The sequence below is a fragment of the Hipposideros armiger genome, unplaced genomic scaffold (assembly GCF_001890085.2).
Source record: "Hipposideros armiger isolate ML-2016 unplaced genomic scaffold, ASM189008v1 scaffold_106, whole genome shotgun sequence".
Lineage (NCBI taxonomy): Eukaryota > Metazoa > Chordata > Mammalia > Chiroptera > Hipposideridae > Hipposideros > Hipposideros armiger.
Window position 1 is genome coordinate 2,413,250 of NW_017731456.1, and position 22,640 is coordinate 2,435,889.

General features: G+C 36.7%; 1 protein-coding gene across 1 annotated transcript in view; it reads left to right on the plus strand.

Annotated features, from left to right (window-relative positions):
- Positions 1 to 22,640, plus strand: part of IL23R (interleukin 23 receptor) — a 55,002-nt gene that overhangs the window by 21,604 nt on the left and 10,758 nt on the right. Inside the window, exons 6-7 of the mRNA XM_019646776.1 lie at positions 1,969 to 2,114; positions 7,869 to 8,025. Coding sequence (XP_019502321.1) covers positions 1,969 to 2,114; positions 7,869 to 8,025 — 303 coding nt within the window. The remainder of the gene's footprint in view (positions 1 to 1,968; positions 2,115 to 7,868; positions 8,026 to 22,640) is intronic.

Here is a 22,640-nt window from a genome sequence, read left to right on the forward strand (position 1 = left end):
TTTTTGGAAGTACTAGAGTCATTCCCATCTATGTTATTGCTATGTCATTTGACAGCTGACAGCTCTAGCCTCATTCTAAAAAAAAAATTGAGTGATTTGGTTGAGTTTTGGAGATTTTACAACAAGTTGAAGATGGAAGACCAAACTGTGCATTTTTGCCATATTTTCTGTTTTGCTTCCATAAAGGGAAGAACGTGCATCAAGCTTGTGAAAAGTTGCATAAAGTTTACAGTGACAATGCTCTGCAATAACATCAGTGCCAGTGATGGTTCACGAAATTCCGTGCTGGTGATTTTGATCTCAACAATGCTCCTCGGTCAGGGAGGCCCACCGAGGTTGATGACAACAAAATAAAGGCAATTGATCGAGTCAAATCCGTGTTACACGACACAAGAGATTGCAGAAACATTAAACATCCATCAATCAAGTGTTCATGACCATCTGAAGAAGCTGGGATACATAAGCAAGCTCGATATTTGGGTTCTGCATGAACTCAAAGAAGTTCTTTGACAGTGTGTATAAATATCTGCAATATGCTCATTAAACATGAGGAAAACGATCCTTTTTTGAAGCGACTGATAACTGGTGATGAGAAGTGGATTGTTTACAACAATGTGGTGTGCAAATGGCCTTGGTCTTGACGTGATAATTCGCCTCAAACAACATCAAAAGCAGACATTCATCAGTGGAAGGTTATGTTCTCAGTGTGGTGGGATTTTAAAGGTGTCTGGTGTTTTTCGAGCTCCTACCAAGGAACCAAACAATCAGTTCGAAAGTGTAGTGTTGGCAATTGGACAGTTTGAACAAATTCATCATCCAGAAATGTCCAGAGCTTGTTAATTGTAAAGGAGTTGTGTTCCATCGCAACAACGCGAGACCACACACAAGTTTGATCACCCATCAAAAATTTTTGGAGCTTGGATGGGATGTGTTGCCACACCCACCATACTGGCCTGATCTTGTGCCGTCAGACTTCCACTTGTTTAGCTGTCTTCAAAACTCCTTGCATGGTATAACGTTCAATTCAAATGAGACTGTAAATCAGCACCTTGTTCAGTTTTTCACAAATAAAGACAAGTCCTTCTATGAACGAGGAATTATGAAGCTCACTGAAAGATGGCAAAAGGTTATTGAACAAAACGGGCAATATGTCATTGATTGATCTTTGTTCTTTATCTAAATAAATGACCTTTGAAAAACATAGACAAAATACGTCATGACTTTTCCGACAACTCAATATTTATACAGGTTAGAAACAGAGATTCCTGTTGCACTATTACTCCTAGTGCAACAAAAGAACTAGTATAATAACCAATCAGAATTTCACTTCCTTTTTGAAAGTTATTATCATAGAACATAGCAAGAATTGGTAAAATCTTAGGGTCTGGTGAAACTTCCTTTGTTCAAATCATACTGTCAAGGACAGATTTGTTTTAATGGAGAATAAAACAAGTTAGCAATAAATATAAATATTCATACAAATGTTCCTATACTACCAGAGAACAAAAAAATATTATTGTAAAAGGTCTCAATTTAACATCTTATCAAGTCAAATTCTCTGAACTAAAGTTAGGATGAGAAACATCATCTCTCCCTAAACAGATGCAGAGAAAAAGACCTATCTCCTTTATTTCTTTCTTACACTCTTTTGTTAGTAAGGCCAGGCTCTGGCATTTCATTAGTTAGGCTTAGAAGAGGGTGGGAGGTGGGGAGAAAGATAAGACTATTAGAGCTTGTTAAAAAAAAAGATGGACAATGGACTGAATAGAATTTTACTTAATAACCACAATTTTCTCCTACATAATAGATTAGAAAACAAGAAAAAAAAATCTTTAATTGTTAATTAGATCATGGAATTGTTTTTTTAGTGCTATGAGTTTTAACATGTCTATAGGTTGATGAAAAGATACTCATTTCTCCCAGGCAACTTTTAAATTGCTGGATTTTTATTTATTTATTTTTCTCTAGTGATACCTTCTGCATCCATCATTTCCAGAGCCGAGGATATAAATACTACATTGCCCAAGACCATAATTCATTGGAATAGTGAAACAACTATTGACAAGCTTTCCTGTGAAATGAGATACAAGGCTACAACAAACCAAACTTGGAATGTAAGCTAACTTTCACTATTCTTTAACATGTAAGTGAATGAAAGACAAGCCAACCAACAGTCAGGGACCACAATGGATTTATAATGATCTATTTTACATGTTCTTATCTGATTCTTTGTGTAATATTCAAACCACTCTAGTTTTACTAATGATTACCATATGCTTTTAAACAGTGAGATGTTTTCTGAAAAGGTCCTCTTGCCTTTTGTAAATGGCTAAATAGACCAATGTAATTCTAAGAGAAATCCATCTATTTAGCCCCTTGTAATTCAGTATCTCCTAGGGTGAAATTTATACTTCTATGCTGAGATTTATTAGGCATCCAGAAAAATAAAAACTATTCAAATAGAACTTCAGATTTATGGGTGTCTCCTTTTAAATGAAAAAATGTGCAACTCAAAATGTAAGATTTGTTAAGGCTTTAGTCTTAGATGAGTATAAGATAAAAAGTGAATGTGTAGATAAGCTAACCATCCTTAAATACCAATGGTAAATTACCAAGTATCTTAAGAGAAGCATAGTCACAAGGTTGTTAATAAAAATCACATCACATGACAGCAACAGTGAACATTAATAAAAACTAACTAATTTGAACTAGGGGGGAACACTAGTCTGAGGAAAAAGTTCCAATATTGGGTATTTGAAAAGAAATGTATTTTATCATTTTCAAGTACAATAAACTGACATTTAGTCAAAATAATTAAGAAATAGAGTTGTCTAGCTTTGCTTAATTAGGAGTTATGTATCATGTATGATGAATACATGGATAAAGAAGATGATACACACACACACACACAATGGAATATTACTCAGCAATAAAGAAGAATGGAATCTTACCATTTGCAATAACATGAGTGGAGGGTATTATACTAAGTGAAATAAGTCAGAGAAAGACAAATGCCATATGATTTCACTTATATATGGAATGTAAACAAACCAAAACAAGTGAATAAACAGAACAAAACAGAAAAGGACCTATAGACATAGAGAATAAGCTGATGATTGCCAAAGGGATGGGGGTAGGAGATAGGTGAAAATGAAAGAAAGTTAACTAGTTAGTTAGTTAGTTAGTTAGTTAGTTCCAGGTGAAGATGGTGGATTGAACACACTCATCAAAATAAAATAAAATCATAAAATAAAAACAATCCTCCCTTTAAAAAATAAGAGTTATGCATCATGTGTGAATTTACCAGTTTCAGGGAGTTAAATGAAATGATATGTATTTAACATTAATCTTTGGAGATTAGTGTGACTCCAAAGCCTTCTACTGCTTCAGCCTCATCATCCTGAACATCAGTTTTGCTATACAGCAATGAGTTTAAAGAGTGTCAAGAAGATGAGGGTAAAACTATACTGACTTCATGACATGCTCTAAAGATAACTCTTTAAAAATAAGTTTTTGGTGTCAACTTGTTTATTTACCCTTGTTCATTTCAATCAGAAATGTGAAATTTACAGTTGTTCAGGTTACACTTAGATTTGAGTCCACTGCTGCATCATTTGGTCAATAACCAAGTGATGACCCTGCTGGACTTCTTGATGAAATAATCATGGCCTCTATCTGCGTGCACAGCAACCCCATGCTTAAAACTGGGGACAAGCAAGACCAACGCAAAGCAAAAACTCACAGCCAATCTTTTGCCTATGTGAAATTTAGGGAAATTTGAAAATAACCTAAATGAAATTCTTGAGTCTTAGATTTTGAGTTAATAGGGTTTTGCTCAAATTGGGCACCTGGGGTCCTTGTGTGGTGTCTAAGTCATAGGATGATACTGAGAATATGAAACTCCCTTATTTGGCTTAAGTAGGAAGAAGTAATCGGCTATAAGAATGTTTAGAGAAAGGAATTACATTACCTGTACCTCTGAATAGGTTTTCTGGTTGAAACTCTTTTTCTCTGCTCCCCTCGGTGTTATGTATGCCATTGTGAGACTTGATAACTTAGAGGTAAATTTAAGCTCACTTTTCAAAACTTTCTTTTTATCAGCAGCAGGCAAATTAAGGAGCTGAAACAATATTTGTTATCTCATTTAATTTTCATAACAATCTTTTGTGATCAGTAGTGTCAGCTCCATTATAAAATGAGCTTGAAAGAGCTTAAGCCAGGTTCTCCAAACTTTACATTGTTAGTAACTAAGTGCCTCTCACAGATCTTACATCACTTTGGGCATCCAAAAATTATTTGGAAAGTGAAAGAATCAATCTAAAATCTGTATCCTAGCCCTTCTACTATGATTCCTCCATATATAACCACTCACACAGAAAAAGGTGAATTACTATTTGTATCCAGATGACCAAAGTCTAGTCAGCAATGGCCGAATGAAGCTTTGTGTTTTACATTTGCTACCCCATCAATTTTGTCTGTTATGCATGAGTGTTGTCTTTGCCTCCATGTTGGGAAACAGGAAGTTGGGGTCAAGAAAGTGCTAGGACACAAAGGACTACAGATCTGCTCTCCCACCTCAGCTCTGTATCCATCAGATATTGCCAGAAGGAGGTTCTTTACTTCGAGTGGCAGGCCTTGTCGCTAAGTGCACAGCCTCTACATAAAGTTCAAAGCCTGGTTCTGCCACTTTCTAGTTGTGCCACCTTGGGCAAGTTCCTTATATTCTCTGTGCCTTATTATTCCCATACCTAAAAGAGGGATAAGATAAGCACCTACCTCATATGGTTGTAGGGATGATCAAATGCTGTAAGAAACTAGTCTGGAATAGAGTTGACGTTGAGTAAATGCTGCCTGTTATTGTTACTCTTAACCTCCAGGGGAGCCATGCTGCAGGCTTGGTAAAGCAAAAGAAACCTGCCTGAAAATCAAAATTAGTGCATTGAGGATGCTTTTCAGCCCCTTTACCTAAGCTGCATATAGACTGAAGTATCAGCCAGCCCCGCAGATGATCCCGCAAGGCTGACACTATCGGGAGAATATTTATCTACCTGTTGGTTATCTTCATGGACTGACTGTCTCCCTGGCATCTCAAACTTGCTCGCAATTCTGAGCAGCAACCCTTGCCCACTTCTGTGCACCCTATCTCAGAATCATACATTGCATATGCTTACCTGTTTGCAAGTGTATTTCCTCATCCTTTAACTATGAGTCCCTGGAAAGCAGAGCTGTCCCATATTCATTTCTGCATTTACACTGATTCTTACAATATCTGGTTCACATAGATAATATTTTGAAACATTAGCTATTAGTATTAGTATTATTTGCCTTTAATGATGTCCAACAGCAGTGACAGTAAGGTAGGGAAATATTCACTGTAAGTTCAAGTAAATGGATTAATGGTGACTCATGTCTCTAATTAAGCAAGGCCATGGTATTGGCAAACTTTTTACTCAAGGGCCAAATAGTAAGCAATTTTGGCTTTGCAAGCCATAAATTCTCTGTCCCAACTACTCAACTTTGTGTTTGTAGCATGAAAGCAGCATAGACAATAAATGAATGGACATTGTTGCATTCCAGTAAAATTTTATTTTTGGACACTGTAATTTGAATTTTAGAGTTTCCATTTATCACAAAAAAGTCTACTTTTGATTTTCTTCCAACCACTTAAAAAATGTAAAAGCCATTTTTAGCTTATGGGCTGCACAAAACCAAGCATTCATTCTTTCCCTGGAATAACTAAGGGAACAGTGCACAGATAGTAAAGGGTCAAATCCTTGGCCTTTTCATTTCAAAAGTGTGAATGCTGGTATAAGAAGACTTGGAAGAACATGTAATTAGTCATGACTAAATTTCCTAATAATCACCCCTCTTCCCTCCTTCACCAAACACTAGATAAAGATTACAATAAAGGTTACCTGAGCAGAGAGAGGAGAAACTGGCTGGGGCAGGGGCAAAGGGGATGAACCAAATGAGTTAGACTGGCGGGTCACTGAGAAAGGCCCCCTCACCCTGGGCCATGTCCCAGGTTGGGAGTCAGAGGAAGCTGAGACTATAGAACTCTCTGAGTAGGTTTGAGATTCTCCTCTCCACACAAAGGATGCTTCCAGCAATTTAGATGTAACCCTAAAGAAAGAAGTACAGTAATACCTTGGATTGTGAGTAACGTGGTTTGCGAGTGTTCCGCAAGACAAGCAAACATTTCTAATACATTTTAACTTGGTAAACGAGCGATGTCTTGCAATACGAGTTTGTTTCCAGAATGAATTATGCTCACAAACCCAGGTATTACTGTACCTCGAACTGATAGAGATTAAGTTTCTATGCCCCCACCTCCATAATTGAGGGTCTAACTAGAAATTAACTGTTATAAAAATAAAGCCATATTTCTTGCATTCAAGACCATACCCTCTCCATAAGCACTCAGATCTAGCTCTCTCATTGTTCATTTTAGCCTCTGAAAGTATCATCTTGAGATATCATCTTGTGCTTGTGAGGCCCTAAGCAATCACCTGGCTTGCCTCATGGGAGAAACAACTCTGTTAACAGTTCTGTAAAATCCTTCTTTTAAAAAAGTTCAGGATTCTGGATGTACTTTAGGGTATTATTTCTCTTCTTCAAGAGGACTCATGTATAAATGTAATGGCAAGAGACATATTGGAGAATAACAACTCTTTTCCAAGAGAAGCTAATGTGAAGCAGAGTGCATCTGAAAGTCAAACTTTTGGCACAAGTAAAATCTCTCCTGGATTCCAGGAGACCCCAGAGGCCATCAGTCATATTTATTTAGCAGAAAACTCCAAGGGCCATGGAGAGAGACGTGGCTTATGGAAACTGTGAATGATATCTTTCAGGGAGCATGATATCCCCAAAACAGATATGTGTATGAATGTTACATTTTCAATTCATTACAAGTTTTAAAGATTTATGTTAAGATTGGGTTTTAACAGAAGAATCCCTAAATGAGGTTGATACCTTGCTTTTTTTATTAAAAAAATCTTAATAGTTTCAACTTTTTCTTTCATGAGTGTCTAATAACTGTTTTCTCCCAGTTGCTGCATAAATGTATTTGTAGACATATTTGATGTTTACCTTTTAATTGTGCTTCACTTTTTTTCAGTAAATCCTCTTATCACAACATACTGAAGGTGCTATGTAAATGCCTTGAGTTCTCTTTCCCATCTGAAGCAGCTTGTTTGGAGGTCATTTTTCATTATGTTTTATAGCAGGTTGTCAAACCCCAGAAAATGATTTGTAAGTTTATACCTCCAGTATTTTCTTGCTTATCTTCCATTGGATTTTTCCAGTTCAACTTTTGTAAATGTTTTATTTTCTCTCTCTGTCTCACACAATCAGGCCTTATAAAATCTGCATAAATATTCAATAAGGACTAGTTTAACAGATTAGCTTATGAGTAGTTTTTTCTGAAAATCATTAGCAAGTGAAATTATTTCATCATTTATGAATAATTATTGATCTAATTATCCAACTGCAGAGAGAGAGAGAGACAGAGAGAGTGTAGAGGAGAAAGAACCTAGATTCAAACGATTGCTATTAGGTCCCCCAATTCTCCCACCCCATTAACATCAGTTATTCCAAAATTAAGCATATATTACATTTGAACTTTCTTGAGGTTTAAAAGCTTGAGAGAGTTGTCAAACACAATGTGTATTTCATCTTTAATGTTAAATAATATGCACCTGATTATTTATGGCCATGTTTTATATAAACTACCCTATTCCTCTTTGTTTTCCCATGCTCTAAGAATGCCTGAAACATAGTATGTGCTCCAGGCATTTCTGTTAAATGAAATAATTGTTTGGTCTAAAAGCACACTGTATCATTTCATTATTGTTATTCATGCATTTTAGGTTAAGGAATTTGACAGCAATTTTACACATATGGGACAGTCAGAATTCTACTTGGAGCCAAACACTAAGTATGTATTTCAAGTGAGATGTCAAGCAACAGGTAAAAGCTACTGGCAGCCCTGGAGTTTACCCTTTATTCATAAAACACCTGAAATAGGTGAGCGTATTTATATATTTAATCTCTTTGGCTTTTCTTTCGACCTCTCTCTTCAAATTACATGCATTTTTTTTCTTCTGGATATCTTTCAAAATTGACAAAACTATTCTAGGGCAGACGGTAACATTTAAATTGTCATTCTGTTTTGATTTTGTTAAAGCTGACTACAGTTTATGTAATGGTTCTCAAACGTTACTGGGCATGAAAACCACCTGGCATGCATGTTCACTGACCCTCCTCCATAGATCTGAGGTAGTGGGAGCATGGGGAGGCAGGGGTGCTCAAACATCAGCATTTCTTACGAACATCCTGGATGATTGTGAGGCACATAATAATCTAAAACCTTGTTTTTAAATACAACTATAATTATATATACATATAGTCACGGGATGTGGAGTAGAGAGTGGGAATGGAGTCAATGGAATTGTAATAGATAAGTATGATATCGGGGGTGGGAGGGCAGTGGATGGGGGAGGGGGGTTGTTACTTTGTGAGGGGTGAAAAGGATAACTATTGCATTGTTTTGTACACCTGAAACTAATAATAATTAAAAATAATAATAATTAAAAATAAATAAATAAATACATGTCTAAGAGTTTCAACTCTTCAGGTCACTCTGATAAAATATATTCTCCTAAAAGAAACACAAATCAAATCCTATCAATACATATTGATTACCTACTATATGTAAAACAATCAAAAGAGTTAAACATGGGATTATTTAATTCTCTCCTCAATAAAATTTAGCTGAGCTTTTATCTTTAGATATTTCCCTGCTCCTAATATTATTAACTTTCTAGTCATTTACACATGCTATTCAATAAAATATTGCCAAATAGACTTCAACTGTAAGCAAACAATAAAATGAACCTATTATAATTGTCATAATATTCTATAATGGCCCCATTATCCTGAAGAGGTCTCCCTACTACAGGTAGTTTATACACTAGATTTATTTTTTCTTTTCATAACAGAAGAACTTAATTATAATCACAGTATTGTTAATATCTTTATTATAATATAACATCTTGGAATTGTGTTTTATATTTTCAAAGCACTCTGACGTACATTATAAATAATGATGTAAGTAAAGAAAGCCAAGACCCAAAGACTAGCTTAAAAGTTTTTTGGCACCCCCTAATGCCCAAATCTTAGAAACACCTTATTAAGGGAATCATTTTCAAAGTTACTTTTTCTCCTCCATCACCATATAGAACTGACTCTGGATGGTGAACGCCCAGTGTGATGATATATAGATGATGTATTACAGAATTGTACATTTGAAACCTATGTAACTTTACTAACCGTTGTCACCCCAATAATCTTTAATAAAAAAAAAGTTAGTTTTTAATTTAAGATATTCTGTCTTAAGTTGATATTGTTAAAAATTCTTAGGACTTCAGATGCCACTTTATAATAGTCAGAATGTAGTTGACAACCCAATTATTTTTAAATGACATGTAGAACTGTCTAGCAAGATTATTCAAATTGATCACTAACATTTACTTACCACTTACAAAGTACTAGTCTGTATAAGCTTGTTTGATCTTTACATCAGCCATATTTGTTAGTGTAATTGGCACCATTTTACAAATGAGGAAGCTGAGGCATGGGTTGCTAAATAGCGCATTGCTAGTGGGAGATAGCACCCAATCTACAACACAAGTTTTCTTACCGCTAGCGTCAGCAATCTCATCAATTTCTTTAACCTTTTACATCAATGTGGAGAAACTGTTTACTATAAAGCATTCTACAAGTACTGGATCACAAAATTTCTCCTTTAAAAGTAGAGGCCTTAAACCCTACATCAAAGGAACAGGAAATCACAACTACCCTGCAACAGGTCTAAATCTAAAGTCTTGGTTTCCTAAGGGGAAAAAAAAATCACTTGAGCAAAAATGCCAGTTAAAATAAAATATGCTTGAAAACTTGCATCTATACAAGTTTAACATATTAGCTAAGAGGAAACATATACTATCTTTTTGGTACCAATTCCTTTCTAAGGCACATTAAGCGGGAAACAGTGAAAGTGTATTAGGGAAAGTGCTGATATTAAATCTTTTTGAAAATTTATCCTTTTTTCTATTTGTAAAAACAATGCAGGTCTATTGTAATATACAGCCTAGGAACACTGCCATTTAATTTTTAATAGACTTAACACTAGTTTTTTTCCTTTGCACGTATTTTTGCTGCTGCATGCTGTAGTGTACATACTGTTTAAATCTGATGTTCTTACTTAATCTACTTTGTTAAGTTTAAGAACCTATTCAATGACTGCCTAGCACTCCAATTTATGGATGTACAATAATTTATTTAATCATTTCCCTATTTAAGCAACAGCTAGGTTGTTGCATTTACTCTGTTATCAATAAACTTCTTTGAATAGCTTTGTATATAAACTTCCCTTTTGTCTTCAGGTCTTATTGGCTCAAGAGTTAAGTACCTTTTTAGGTGATTGATGCAAGTTGCCAAGTTGCTTTTTAGTAAATCTTCAATGTTAGTTGCTTTTTAAAAAGGTATCCATGAAAAGACAGCCATGCATTTAGTCGTTCATGTTCATTTAGCCTATACCATGCACCAGGTATTTGCTAAGTACTTACAAAAAGAACCTCAGTGCACAGAGACAAAACTCCCTTAATTCTAGAGAAGACAGTCAATAAAAAAGCATGACAAAAAAGTAAATTACATAGCATTGTAAATAAAGATATAAATAAAAACAGTAAGAATGAAACCTCAAAACTGAAGTTTAAATTATTTCACAATTGAAAAAAAAGAAAAGAGTTTCTGTAATACTTCAGTTAGCCAACTTGCCTGATAATGGGGTTTTTTTGACCAGCCAAACTTTCCCAGTAATTCAAGGTTTATTTATTTATGAAGAAACACAGCCCAGACAGTAGTGCTCCCTCCACACAGGAATTTCCTGTTTTGTTCTAACATTCTTATGTGCGTATAACTGAATTGATTCATCTCAAAACGCTGTGTTTTCCCCAGGCCTATAACTTTAGTAAGGTTTTAAGCCAGCCCCGTCTATTGTTCTTGTGTATCTAGGTTAACACACCTTTGAAATACCTGAAGTCTTACCCCTCGAAGGAGGTATTAACCCTCAAGAGAGCACATAATCGTGTTCACTACCCTGTAACCCAACCTCGCCTTGCTTTCTCTCACCTCCATCTACATTTGCTCCTTAATTTCAAATGCCTAAAAAAAGCTGCATAATTGTTATGCTCTGGACCATTTGAAATCTTGCTCCCTGGCATTTGTCTTCAGTTTGGCTCAAATAAACTCTTAAGGAAATTCTAAAAACAAACAAATAAACAAGTAAAAACAATGTGTTTTCAAATTATGCTGCCCTCTGGATAGTGCCTTTCCTTGGCTTTGAAAAATCTGGTTTCCAAAAGAAACCAGACAAACTCATTTATAGCAATGGTTAAATGACTTACCAGGCTTATTCTCTTTTCTTTCCTCAGAGTATTTAGACTTGAATGGAAAATAAAGCTTTATACTAAAAAAGAAAAAGAAAGAAATCAAACTCAGAATATAATATCAGGCTTTAGCAAACACATAGGAGAGGTTTCTCTGGGTTAGAAACTCATATTTTTCTATCCTGGTATAACACCAAGAGGTTAATTAAGTGAATGCAGGGTGACTTCAGGATAATAAACAATAATAGCTAGCATTTATTGGATGCTGACTATATGTTGGGCACTGTGATAAGTATTTTACATATGAATTGCCCTTTAGTTATCACTACAGGCCTATAAAAGGAGTGTAATTATTATCCCAATTGTGCAGATAAAAAAGATATGAGACCCAGGGAGATTAAGCAGTTTTGCCAAATGTTACAAAGCTGGTGAATGGTAGAGCCAGGGTATAACTCAGGCTGTGAGGTGCCAGTACCCACACTATAGCTCTGTGGTCTCCTTCCTAAGAGACCTAGGAGGGCCCCGTGTTAGCACCCCTTCAACCACCAAAGCAAATTCTCTTCCACACATTAGCTAACAATAAAACTACGCCAACAGCACTTCATTTTAAAAGTAATGTTTGTCATAAAAATTCAAACACACGAGAAAAGAGTGAACCATAAGATGCTATCAATTATTTTTACTTTGGCATGAATATAAGATATAGAAGCAGATTTAGGTTAAGGTGATGAAAATAAAACTGCAGGGCTCCAGGGACCTTGGAATAGGACAGGGCAGTCTGAGATGAAGATAAAGCGTAGGTGAAAAGGTGGCCTTGCCCAAGACAGACCAGTGCAGGGCAATTCATAATGTGTTTTTCCAGCTAACCCTGATTCAGTGAAGTGTCTAGAAAGCAGTGCTTCTCAGAGTGGGGTCTGTGGACTATCTACATTAGAAATGCTTGGAAACTAGTTTAAATGCAGATTTGTCAGCCTCTAGCCAAGTGAGGTTTCTGCAGTAAAGTGTGAGAAACACTGTATCTAGAGATTAGACACATCCTTTAAGAGGGACAAATGTGATGAACAACATTGTAGGGTGTGGGCAGGAAATGTGGACAGAATTAAACAGCACATTAAAAAGACCATACAAGCATGATCAAGTGGGCTTTATCCCTGGGATGCAAGGATAGTTCAACACATGCAAATCAATAAATGTGATGCACCACATTAACCAAATAAAGGACAAAAATCATATGATCATCTCAATAAATGTGGAAAAATCATTTGATAAAATTCAACATCCTTTCATGATAAAAGCTCTCAACAATTTAGCTATGGAAGTAACGTACCTCAACATAATAAAGGCCATTTATGACAAGCCCACAGCTAACATCATACTCAACAGTAAAAAGCTAAAAGCTTTTCCTCTACGATTGGGAAGACAACAATGATGCCCACTCTCACCACTTCTAGTAACATGGTACTAGAAGTCCAAACCAGGGCAATTAGGCAGCAAAAAGAAATAAAGATATGCAAATTGGAAAAAAATAAGTAGAACTGTTGCTTTTTGCAGATGACATGATCTTATGTATAGAAAACCCTAAAGACTCCACCAAAAAACTATTAGAACTAATAAACAAATTCAGTAAAGTTCAAGACAAAATATCAATATACAAAAATAAGTTTCATTTCAATATGCTAATAAGGAATTATCTGAAACAGAAATTAAGAAAACAATCCCACTTACAATAGCATCAAAAACAATAAAGTGCTTAAGATTAATTTAACCAAGAAGATGAAAGACCTGTACAATAAAAACTATAAGACACTGATGAAAGAAATTGAAGACACAAATAAATGAAAAGATATTCCGTGTTCTTGGATTGGAAGGATCAGTATTGTTAATAGTGGTTTGTGGGGACAGAAAAGAGTTGGCACATGAGAACCTCAGGCCATTATCTCTTGTACTATCTGGTCACCTTTATGCTTCCTCTTCCTCCTGCTCACTGCTTCCTGGGCCACTAACCACTCCAGCCCACTGCGGCAGCCCAGGATCCCCAGAAGCACGGGATGCAAGACCGTTGCCCCAGTGGACCATCACATCCTATATTAACCCTTTGGCCTAAACCCTGCCCTGCCTCTGGATGTGAGGTTTCAGCTGAGGCTCTGAGAAACACTGAGGGCTGCTGAAGTTGGAACTTCTAGAACACCAACCTGGAGAGTCACTGAAAAAAATTCCTGGGGTCTTTAAAACGTACAGAAAGAGTCCCAAAGGGGAAAAGATAATTTGTCAGCATAGAAAACCAACATTGCAAATGTGACAGTCCATTCCCCAAATTCACTACTACTGATGTAAAAAAAGGGTAAAAAGAGGACTTCTAGGCAGGAGTGTTTTCAATTCTGCACTGTAAAACAGGTCTCTCTGTAATGAAGAAACGGTGCAGGCTCTGTAATCTCTTTAATGACAAGTCAAAGCCCTGAGGGATGGGCAGTCACATTTCATAGAGACTAATTAACTTGCTTGAATTGCTACTTGCAGTGAAAAAAAAAAAGTTTCCCAGAGAAATCATATATATTTTTTTGACAATTCTCCAAAGGAAGGCAAGTATGAGCAAGATATTAAACCACATTGTATTTTATTCTCACAAAACACTATTGGTTTTTGCATCACCAATGACTCCATAAAAATTCTCATTGATTTTTTCAGAACTTTTAGTGACTAAAAGAGAAAAAACAACAACAAATGTTTTATCAATGCAACTAAATATAGGTGATATTAAATATAATGCAATTAGAGGGTAGCACACAAAATGTACTTTCAAAAATTCTATTTGTAATTAGAAGTTTCTGATTCATTCATATTGAGATGAATTACAAATTTGTAGATTTGTGGTTACTAAACTGGGCTAAACAGACACACAATGTTACTTGAAATACTAAGCATATTAGACTGTTCATCTGTATTTTTTATTCTTCTTCAGGTCCTGTCTCTAATAAATCACCAGGGTTCTGTAGAATAAAAAACAACTCAAAAGAGCTTCACAATCTCTCTGAGGTTTGAAAACCACTAATAGAGAATAATTATGCTTTTTGATGAAGAAGTAATAATTTCTGGTATTAGTTTCCTATTGCTGCTGTAACAAGTTATCACAAACTTAATAACTTAAAACAATACAAATGTGTTATCTTATAGTTCTGGAGGTGAGAAATCCAAAATCAATATCACTGGGCTAAGATCAAGGTGTTAGCAAGGCTGTGTTACTTCTGGAGGCTCTAGGGGAGAATCATTTTCATTCCCTTTACCAGATTTTACAGGATGCCTGCATTTCTTGGCTGGTGGCCCCACTTTAAAGCCAGAAGTATAGCTCCTTCCAGTCTCTTCCTCTGATTCTGCTGCCTTCTTATAAGGACCTTGTGATTTCATTGGACCCACCCCTGTAACCTAGGATAATCTCCCCACCTCAAGTCCCTTTTGCCATATAAGATAATTTATTCAAAGGTTTTGGGGATTAGGACATGGACATCTTTGGGGGATCATTATTTGTCCTGTCACATCTTCTTACCTATGCACCTACTACTTACTATTGCAGTTTCTACTATTCATTGTGAAGATGTGCAAGCATAAGAAATCAAATCTGGTTCTCTTAAGCAGAAAGAGAAATATCAGGAAGATAGCCAGAAATAAGTGGGAAGGCTGGCAAAATGGTCATGAGCAGGATCCAAGGGACAGTAGGAGCCAGAACCACAGCACAAATCACAACATAAGAAGAATGTGGTGAGAACTCTACAACTGGTACTGTGGTCACTGCCCCTGCCTACCCTGTGCCCTGGACACCCCACTGGTGCTGCTGTTACCAGGCCCTAGATATAGCTGCTGTACCCTTATTGGATTCTAAGTGACTTTCTGGAGCTGTGTGTCCTGTGCAAGTCAGGGAAGGAGGGCATGTGAGGAACTAGGATTTAGTCATCTGCTTGTAGCTATTTAATGGCTGGCTACAGGGAGAGGGAGTCTGCTCCACTGAGGCTTCCACAGTGGGAAATCCTACCTGCCTCTTACCTGTTTTAGAATGCCCACCAAGAAGTATGTCCTGCTGCGGGGCAATTATCACATGACAAATATCCACTAGACTCTTCAGACTCAAGGATAGGTACATGCTGTGCTTGAGAGCAAGGTTGCACCTTTTTTTTTTTTTTTTAGTTTTTTAAGATTTTTTTTATTGGGGAATTGGGGGAGGGGAACAGCATTGGGGAATTGAGGAAGGGAACAGCGTTGGGGAGTTGGGGAAGGGGAACATACAAGTTGCTGTCCTTTAGTTCTTCAGTCTAGTTGTGGAGGACGTTGCTTCACTGGCCCAAGTTGGTATTATGATCATTGCACCAGCCATCGGACAGTGGCTCATGGCAGCTCATGGCAGCTCTCACCGGCTGCTGGCAGCTGGCTGCTGGCCTCTCACGCTTCCTGCTGGCCACTCACAGTAGCTTATGGCAGCCCACTGCAGTAGGAGCTGCAGACTACGCCGTCGCAGGCCATTCACAGCAGCCCAGCTCCAGGTCGAGCTGTTGTTCACAATCTTAGCTGTAGAGGGAGCAGCGTCACTGGCCCATGTGGAAACCAAACCGGCAGCCCTGCTGCTCAGAGTTCACGCTCCTAAGCCAACTCTTACTCAACTGAACTACTCAGCTGGCCCATGGTTGCACTTTTAAAGAATCCTAAACCACTGGGTATAACTTGGAAGTTGCTCATTCTTGTATATGAAATTTTGCTACACTTTGACATCCGATCCTCACCCCTGTGTGATCCATGTCACTTAGGAAAATTTCCTGGGTGGCTGATGCTTTCTACCTTTTCCTCTTCTTATTCTTTCTCTTTAACAATATGATTGCCATACATATATTTCTTACCTTTGTCTCCCTCTACGTACCAAGTACTTACAGCCTAGGAATATAGGCATGAAGATAATCCCTTGGATATGTCTAGGCACACCCTCCTATCCTTAATATACAAGAAGACATTGTAACCCATGCAATGATTCATCGTTTGACTTGTTTTTCAAGGCGTGGTAATGAGTTTGTTCTGACATATCCTTCTCTCTGCCCTGGGCATCTGGCGACTATTTGATATGTCTGGCCTTTTGCTTTGCCAACTGACATAGACTAGAGTCAGATCTGTACCCTTGGCCCAATAATGTTGAATTCCAACCATAGAACTAAACTGGCTTGGGGAGATAACACTTAAATGCTGTGAAATAGCTGAGGTTACTAGAAGAAGGAAATTAGAAAGAAACCAAAAGGAAATGTTTATGTTTTAAGAAAAATAGGATTGGGGAAAAAAAACAAAAAACGCTTCCAATAATTCGAAAAACACTTTCTTTGTCTCTTTTAATATGACTCCTCTTTCTTGAATATCTAGAACCTTCTGAAAGAAAAGTCTAGAAAGATGCCTGTGTCAGCTCTGGACAAAGCCTTTATGATGCAGACCCTGGTTAGTGGGTCTTTGACAGCAAGATTGGCAAGAGCGAAAGTAAAGAAAGGAGCTTTATAAATGTTCATACCCTTTGGCCCAGTAATTCCACTTACAGAAATCTAGTCTTAGGAAATAAACAGATATGGAAAGGAGATTTATGCACAATGATATTTATCCCAAAGCTAGTTATAATAGTAAGAACTGGGAAACAATCTAAAAGTCCAATAATAGCAATAGCTAACATTTATTAAGCTTTTCATTTGTGTAAGTTCGGATACTAAGTGATTTATAAAAACTATCTCATCAACCTCATAAGTGAAGTGCTGTTATTAGCCAAATCTACAAATGAAAAAACTGTGTCAGAGAGGTTAAGCAACTTACCCAGGGTCATGCAACTGCAAATGGTGGAGCCAGGACTTGAACTGAGTTTTGTATGAGTCTAAAGCTGGTGTTTGAAATGACCAAGCTATACCATTTCTCAATAGGGAGATGACTGAAAAAGTACAGTACAAACATGATGAAATATTAAATCACCACTAGTATGATGGTTTTGAACAATTTTTAATAAAATGATGGAATGTTCATAATATTTACCATATTTGCCGGCGTATAAGACGACTGGGCGTATAAGACGACCCCCTAACATTTCCACTCAAAATACAGAGTTTGTTATATACTCGCCGTATAAGACTACCCCCTCTTCCGCACACCTTCCACACACCAAATAAAAGGTAAAACAATATCAGATTTGATTTCAACATTTTAATTTATATTCAAATGCTTATGACATGCAGGAAAACTGTCACAAGGCTGTATGTAATCAAACATATACATAAAACAGTGCAAGTTTATTACCGGTAAACATACCGGTAATTCACTAAAGAAAACACACTCTATAGACTGGTACCGTAGATTTTGCGAGTGTGGTAAAATTGCATAACAGCAAAATCGCATAACAGCCGAGCATACACCCAGCAGCGCTGCTGATGCCTGAACGGTATGTGGAATGAAGTGGGCGGGCATCGGGAGGCCACTATAGCACGGGGCAAGCACTATGGGCAGTCTATCTGAAGTGTACCTGGCGTATAAGACGACCCCCCACTTGGAGGCATATTTTTCAGGGCCAAAAAATCGTCTTATACGCCGGCAAATATGGTAATGAAAAAGAAAAATAAGATACAACATTTAGTAAAGAACACGATCTCATTAAGGTACAGGTATACCCAAAAGATTGTTAACAAATATAAAAAATAAGTTTTTCCAGTTTGTGAATAAATAGAAAATTGTATTTTCTTGTCCATACTCGTCTATATTTTTCAAGCAGCCTAATTGCTTATCTGGTCAAGGAAAATAGTTCGTTTTCAGGAGAAATTAACTTTAGGCTGGAAGAGTCTAATAAGTGCTAAAAGGGTTAACAATAGCCCACTGTGGTGGGGTCCGCAGCCCTACAAGGCCAGGCAGCTCTGACACACTGCCAGCCCTGAGAGGAGAAATGGCGAAGTCGCAGCAGGGAGAGGCTGCTCGCAGGGCTGACTGAGCTCCCCACCCTGAGTTATCCTTCTGCAGAAGTGAGGTTATTAATTAATGGGGCCAGCGACCAGCAAGTCTATGTGTCAGAACTGGATGGGAATTTTCACTCTTCCACTTCCATCTATGTGACTTTGGGTAAGTCATTTACCCTCTTTTACACCTTATTTTCCTTATCCATAAAATGAGGACAACAGCATTATCTACCTAACTAGGTTGCTGTGAAGCTTAAATGAGAGGAAGTAGGTAAAGTCTAGTACATTACCTGAAATATAATGAGTACTCAATAAATGGTTGCTTAAAAAGAATAACAAAGCACACTTTGCCCCATGGTGGACGTGGAGGGAAGGGCTGACGAGATTGGTTTGATATCATTCCTAAGAAACAGATGGAATACATTATTGCTAAAACCAAATCCTTCTGAGCAGATTTGATTAAATTAGGCTGGTCTTTGGTGGGCCAAAAAATGTAATTATGTTATACTTCCAGTTTTGTCCAAGAATAAGAAACTACATTTTTTGTTTGAAACCACTCTGAATTCCCTATGAAAACACTGTTTTCTGTAAGACTAACTCTAATACCCAATGTCAGTGTGGATAAGTTATATAAAAATTCTTACCAAATTAGAGATGATTTGGGTTTTCTAAGTACACTCAAGTATGTGTTGTGAGAGTAAGAGGCATAATTTAATATTCTATTGCAGAGACAGAATTGTCTCATTATGAACATAACACAACAGACATTAAATAAATAATGAGATTTTTCTAACACATTAGGCAATACACTGATGATTACAGCTGATAAGTTTTTCAATTATAAAAGCTGTGTGTGTACATCATTGTGTGTTTGTGAATGCTTCTGAATGCTAAAATACTTGAAAATACAATAAAATATGAATAGCAGGTGTATTAAAGGATGGGATTAGAAATGGTTCCTTTTCAACAAAGGATCCAGGAACATGCAATGGAGAAAAGAAAGCCTGTTCAGTAAATGGTGCTGGGAAAATTGAAAAGAATGAAACTAGACTTCTACTTGTCACCATATACAAGTACCTCAAATGAATAAAAGACTTACACATAAGACCTGAAACAATAAAATGCATAGAAGAAAGCATAGGTACTTAACTTATGGACATTGGAGTCAGAGAGGATTTTATGAATTTGACCTCAAAGGCAAGGGAAGTAAAAGCAAAAATAAATGAATGGGACTATATCAAACTGAAAAGCTTCTGCAAAGCAAAAGAAACCATCATCAAAACAAGTGGCAACCAACCGAATGGGAGAAGATATTTACAAACAACACCTCTGATAAGGGGCTAATATTCAAAATATAAAAATAACTTGTACAACTCAACAGCAAAAAAAGTACAATCCAGTTTAAAAATGGGCAGAGGACCTGAATAGACACTTCTCCCAAGAAGACATACAAACAGCCAACAGATATATGAAAAAAATGCTCAACTTTACCAGCTATTAGGGAAATGCAAATCAAAACCACAATGATATATCACCTCACACCTGTTAGAATGGCTATCGTCAACAAGACAAATAATAACAAGTGTTGAAAAGGCTGTGGACAAAAAGGAACCCTCATACACTGTTGGTGGGAATGTAAATTAGTGCGACCACTAAGGAAAACAGTATGGAGGATCCTCAAGAAATTAAGAATACAATTGCTGTATGACACAGCAATCCCTCTTCTGGGTACCTACCCCCAAAATCTGAAAGCATTTATCCATAAAGATATATGTACCCTTATATTCACTGCATTATTATTCATGGTGGCCAAGGCATGGAAACAGCCAGTGTCCTTTGATAGATGATTGGATAAAGAAGATGTGGCACATATATACAATGGAATATTACTCAGCCATAAGAAAAGATGAAATACTGCCATTTGTGACAACATGGATGGATCTTGAGATTATCATGCTGAGCAAAATATGTCAGACAGAAAAAGTCGACAATCATATGATTTCACTCAATATATGGGATATAAAATTGAAAGCAACAAAGGAACAAGACAAATAAAGAAAGAAACAAAAACTCATAGACACAGACAACAGTTTAGTGGTTACCAGAGGGTAAGGGGGTAGGGGGGTGGAAGAAGAGAGTAAAGGGGATCAAATATACAGTGATGGGAGGAGAACTGGCTGGGTGGTGAACACAAAAGGCAATATATAGATGATGTATTATAGAAATGTACACTTGAAGCCTATATAATTTTACTAACCTATGCCACCCCAATAAATTGAATAAAAAAACAAAATTCAAAAATTCAAAAAAATTTCTAAAATTTATCCAGGGAAATAAGTTGATAAGAATAGGCAAGAAAATATTGAAAAAAGGAAATACAGATTAGTATTACTATGTGTTTTTAAATATGATATAATGCAATTAAAATTTATAAATGTGCAAAGAAATATGATCATAAGAATAGGATTGATTAATCATATATATGAACACAATGGAATAAAATGATGTAATAAAAAAGAATTACCTTAAACAAAAACAAGAGAAAGAAATGGTTCTTTTTCTCTCCCTTTTATTTTTCTGTTAAAATTCTTTTCTCTTATAGTTACTGATTTTATAATGAAAAATATTAAGTATGATTTAAGAAAAAATGATCTAACCACTTGGTGGCGGTATGCCGTGAAGAATAGCATCTATATGGCTTCATTTCTTCCTACACCCCCAAATTTTGCCATTGGCTTGATTTCTTCTATAACAACCTTGTTTATAAATTGTCTTACTTCAGATATCTGATTCTTTATGAAATTACTCTCTGACAATTAAGCCTCTCTTTTAAATTACTTTAATTTAACCTAATTTAAATTAATGCACCCAGTTGATTTGCAACTATGATAACCAAAGACCCTAAAGAGAGGTTGTGTTTATTCTCTATTAGGGCTAATAAAGCCCTAAACAGATATGAAAATTGTTTTTATGTGAAAATTAATATCTGAAGTTTCATTGCCAAATAACCACCTGTGGCTTATATTGGGTCGTTGGAAAAGTCATGACGTATTTTGTCTGGTTTTCAAAGGTCATTTATTTATATAAAGAACAAAGATCAATCAATGATATATTGCCCGTTTTGTTTGATAACCTTTTACCATCTTTCTTCATAATTCCTCATTGATAGAAAGACCTGTCTTTATTTGCAAAAAACTGAACAAGGTGCTGATTTACAGCCTCATCTGAATTGAACGTTATACCATGCAAGGAATTTTGAAGAGAGCGCAACAAGTGGAAGTCTGACGGCGCAAGGTCAGGCGAGGATGGTGGGTGTAGCAACACATCCCATCCAAGCTCCAATAAGTTTTGATGGGTGATGAAACTTGTGTGTGGTCTTGCGTAGTCGCGATGGAACACAACTCCTTTACAATTAACAAGCTCTGGACGTTTCTGGTTGATGGATTCATTCAAACTGTCCAATTGCCGACAGTAGACACTCGAATTGATTGTTTGGTTCCTTGATAGGAGCTCAAAAAACACAACACCTTTAAAATCCCACCACACTGAAAGCATAACTTTCCTCTGATGACTGTCTACTTTTGATGTCGTTTGAGGTGAATTATCACGTCGGAACCAAGGCCGTTTGCACACCACATTGTTGTAAACAATCCACTTCTCATCACCAGTTATCAGTTGCTTCAAAAAAGGATCGTTTTCCTCACGTTTAAAGTGCATATTGCAGATGTTTATAAGCATTGTCAAATGAACTTCTTTGAGTTCACGTGGAACCCAAATATCGAGCTTACTTACATATCCCAGCTTCTTCCGGTGGTTGTGAACGCTTGAATGATGGATGGTCAATGTTTCTGCAATCTCTTGTGTCACGTAACATGGGTTTGATTCGATCAATGCCTTGATTTTGTCATCATCAACCTCGGTGGGCCTCCCTGACCGAAGAGCATTGTTGAGACCAAAATCACCAGCACGGAATTTCGTGAACCATTGTTGGCACTTACGTTCTTGTAGAGCATTGTCACCATAAACTTTATGCAACTTCTCACGAGCTTGATGTGTTTTCTTCCCTTTATGGAAGTAATACAGTAAAATATGGCGAAAATGCACAGTTTGGTCTTCCATCTTCAACTTGTAAAATCTCCAAAACTCAACCAAATTGTTCAATTTTTTTTAGAATGAAGCTAGAACTGTCAGCTGTCAAATGATATAGCAATAGCATAGATGAGAATGACTCCAGTACTTCCAAAAATAA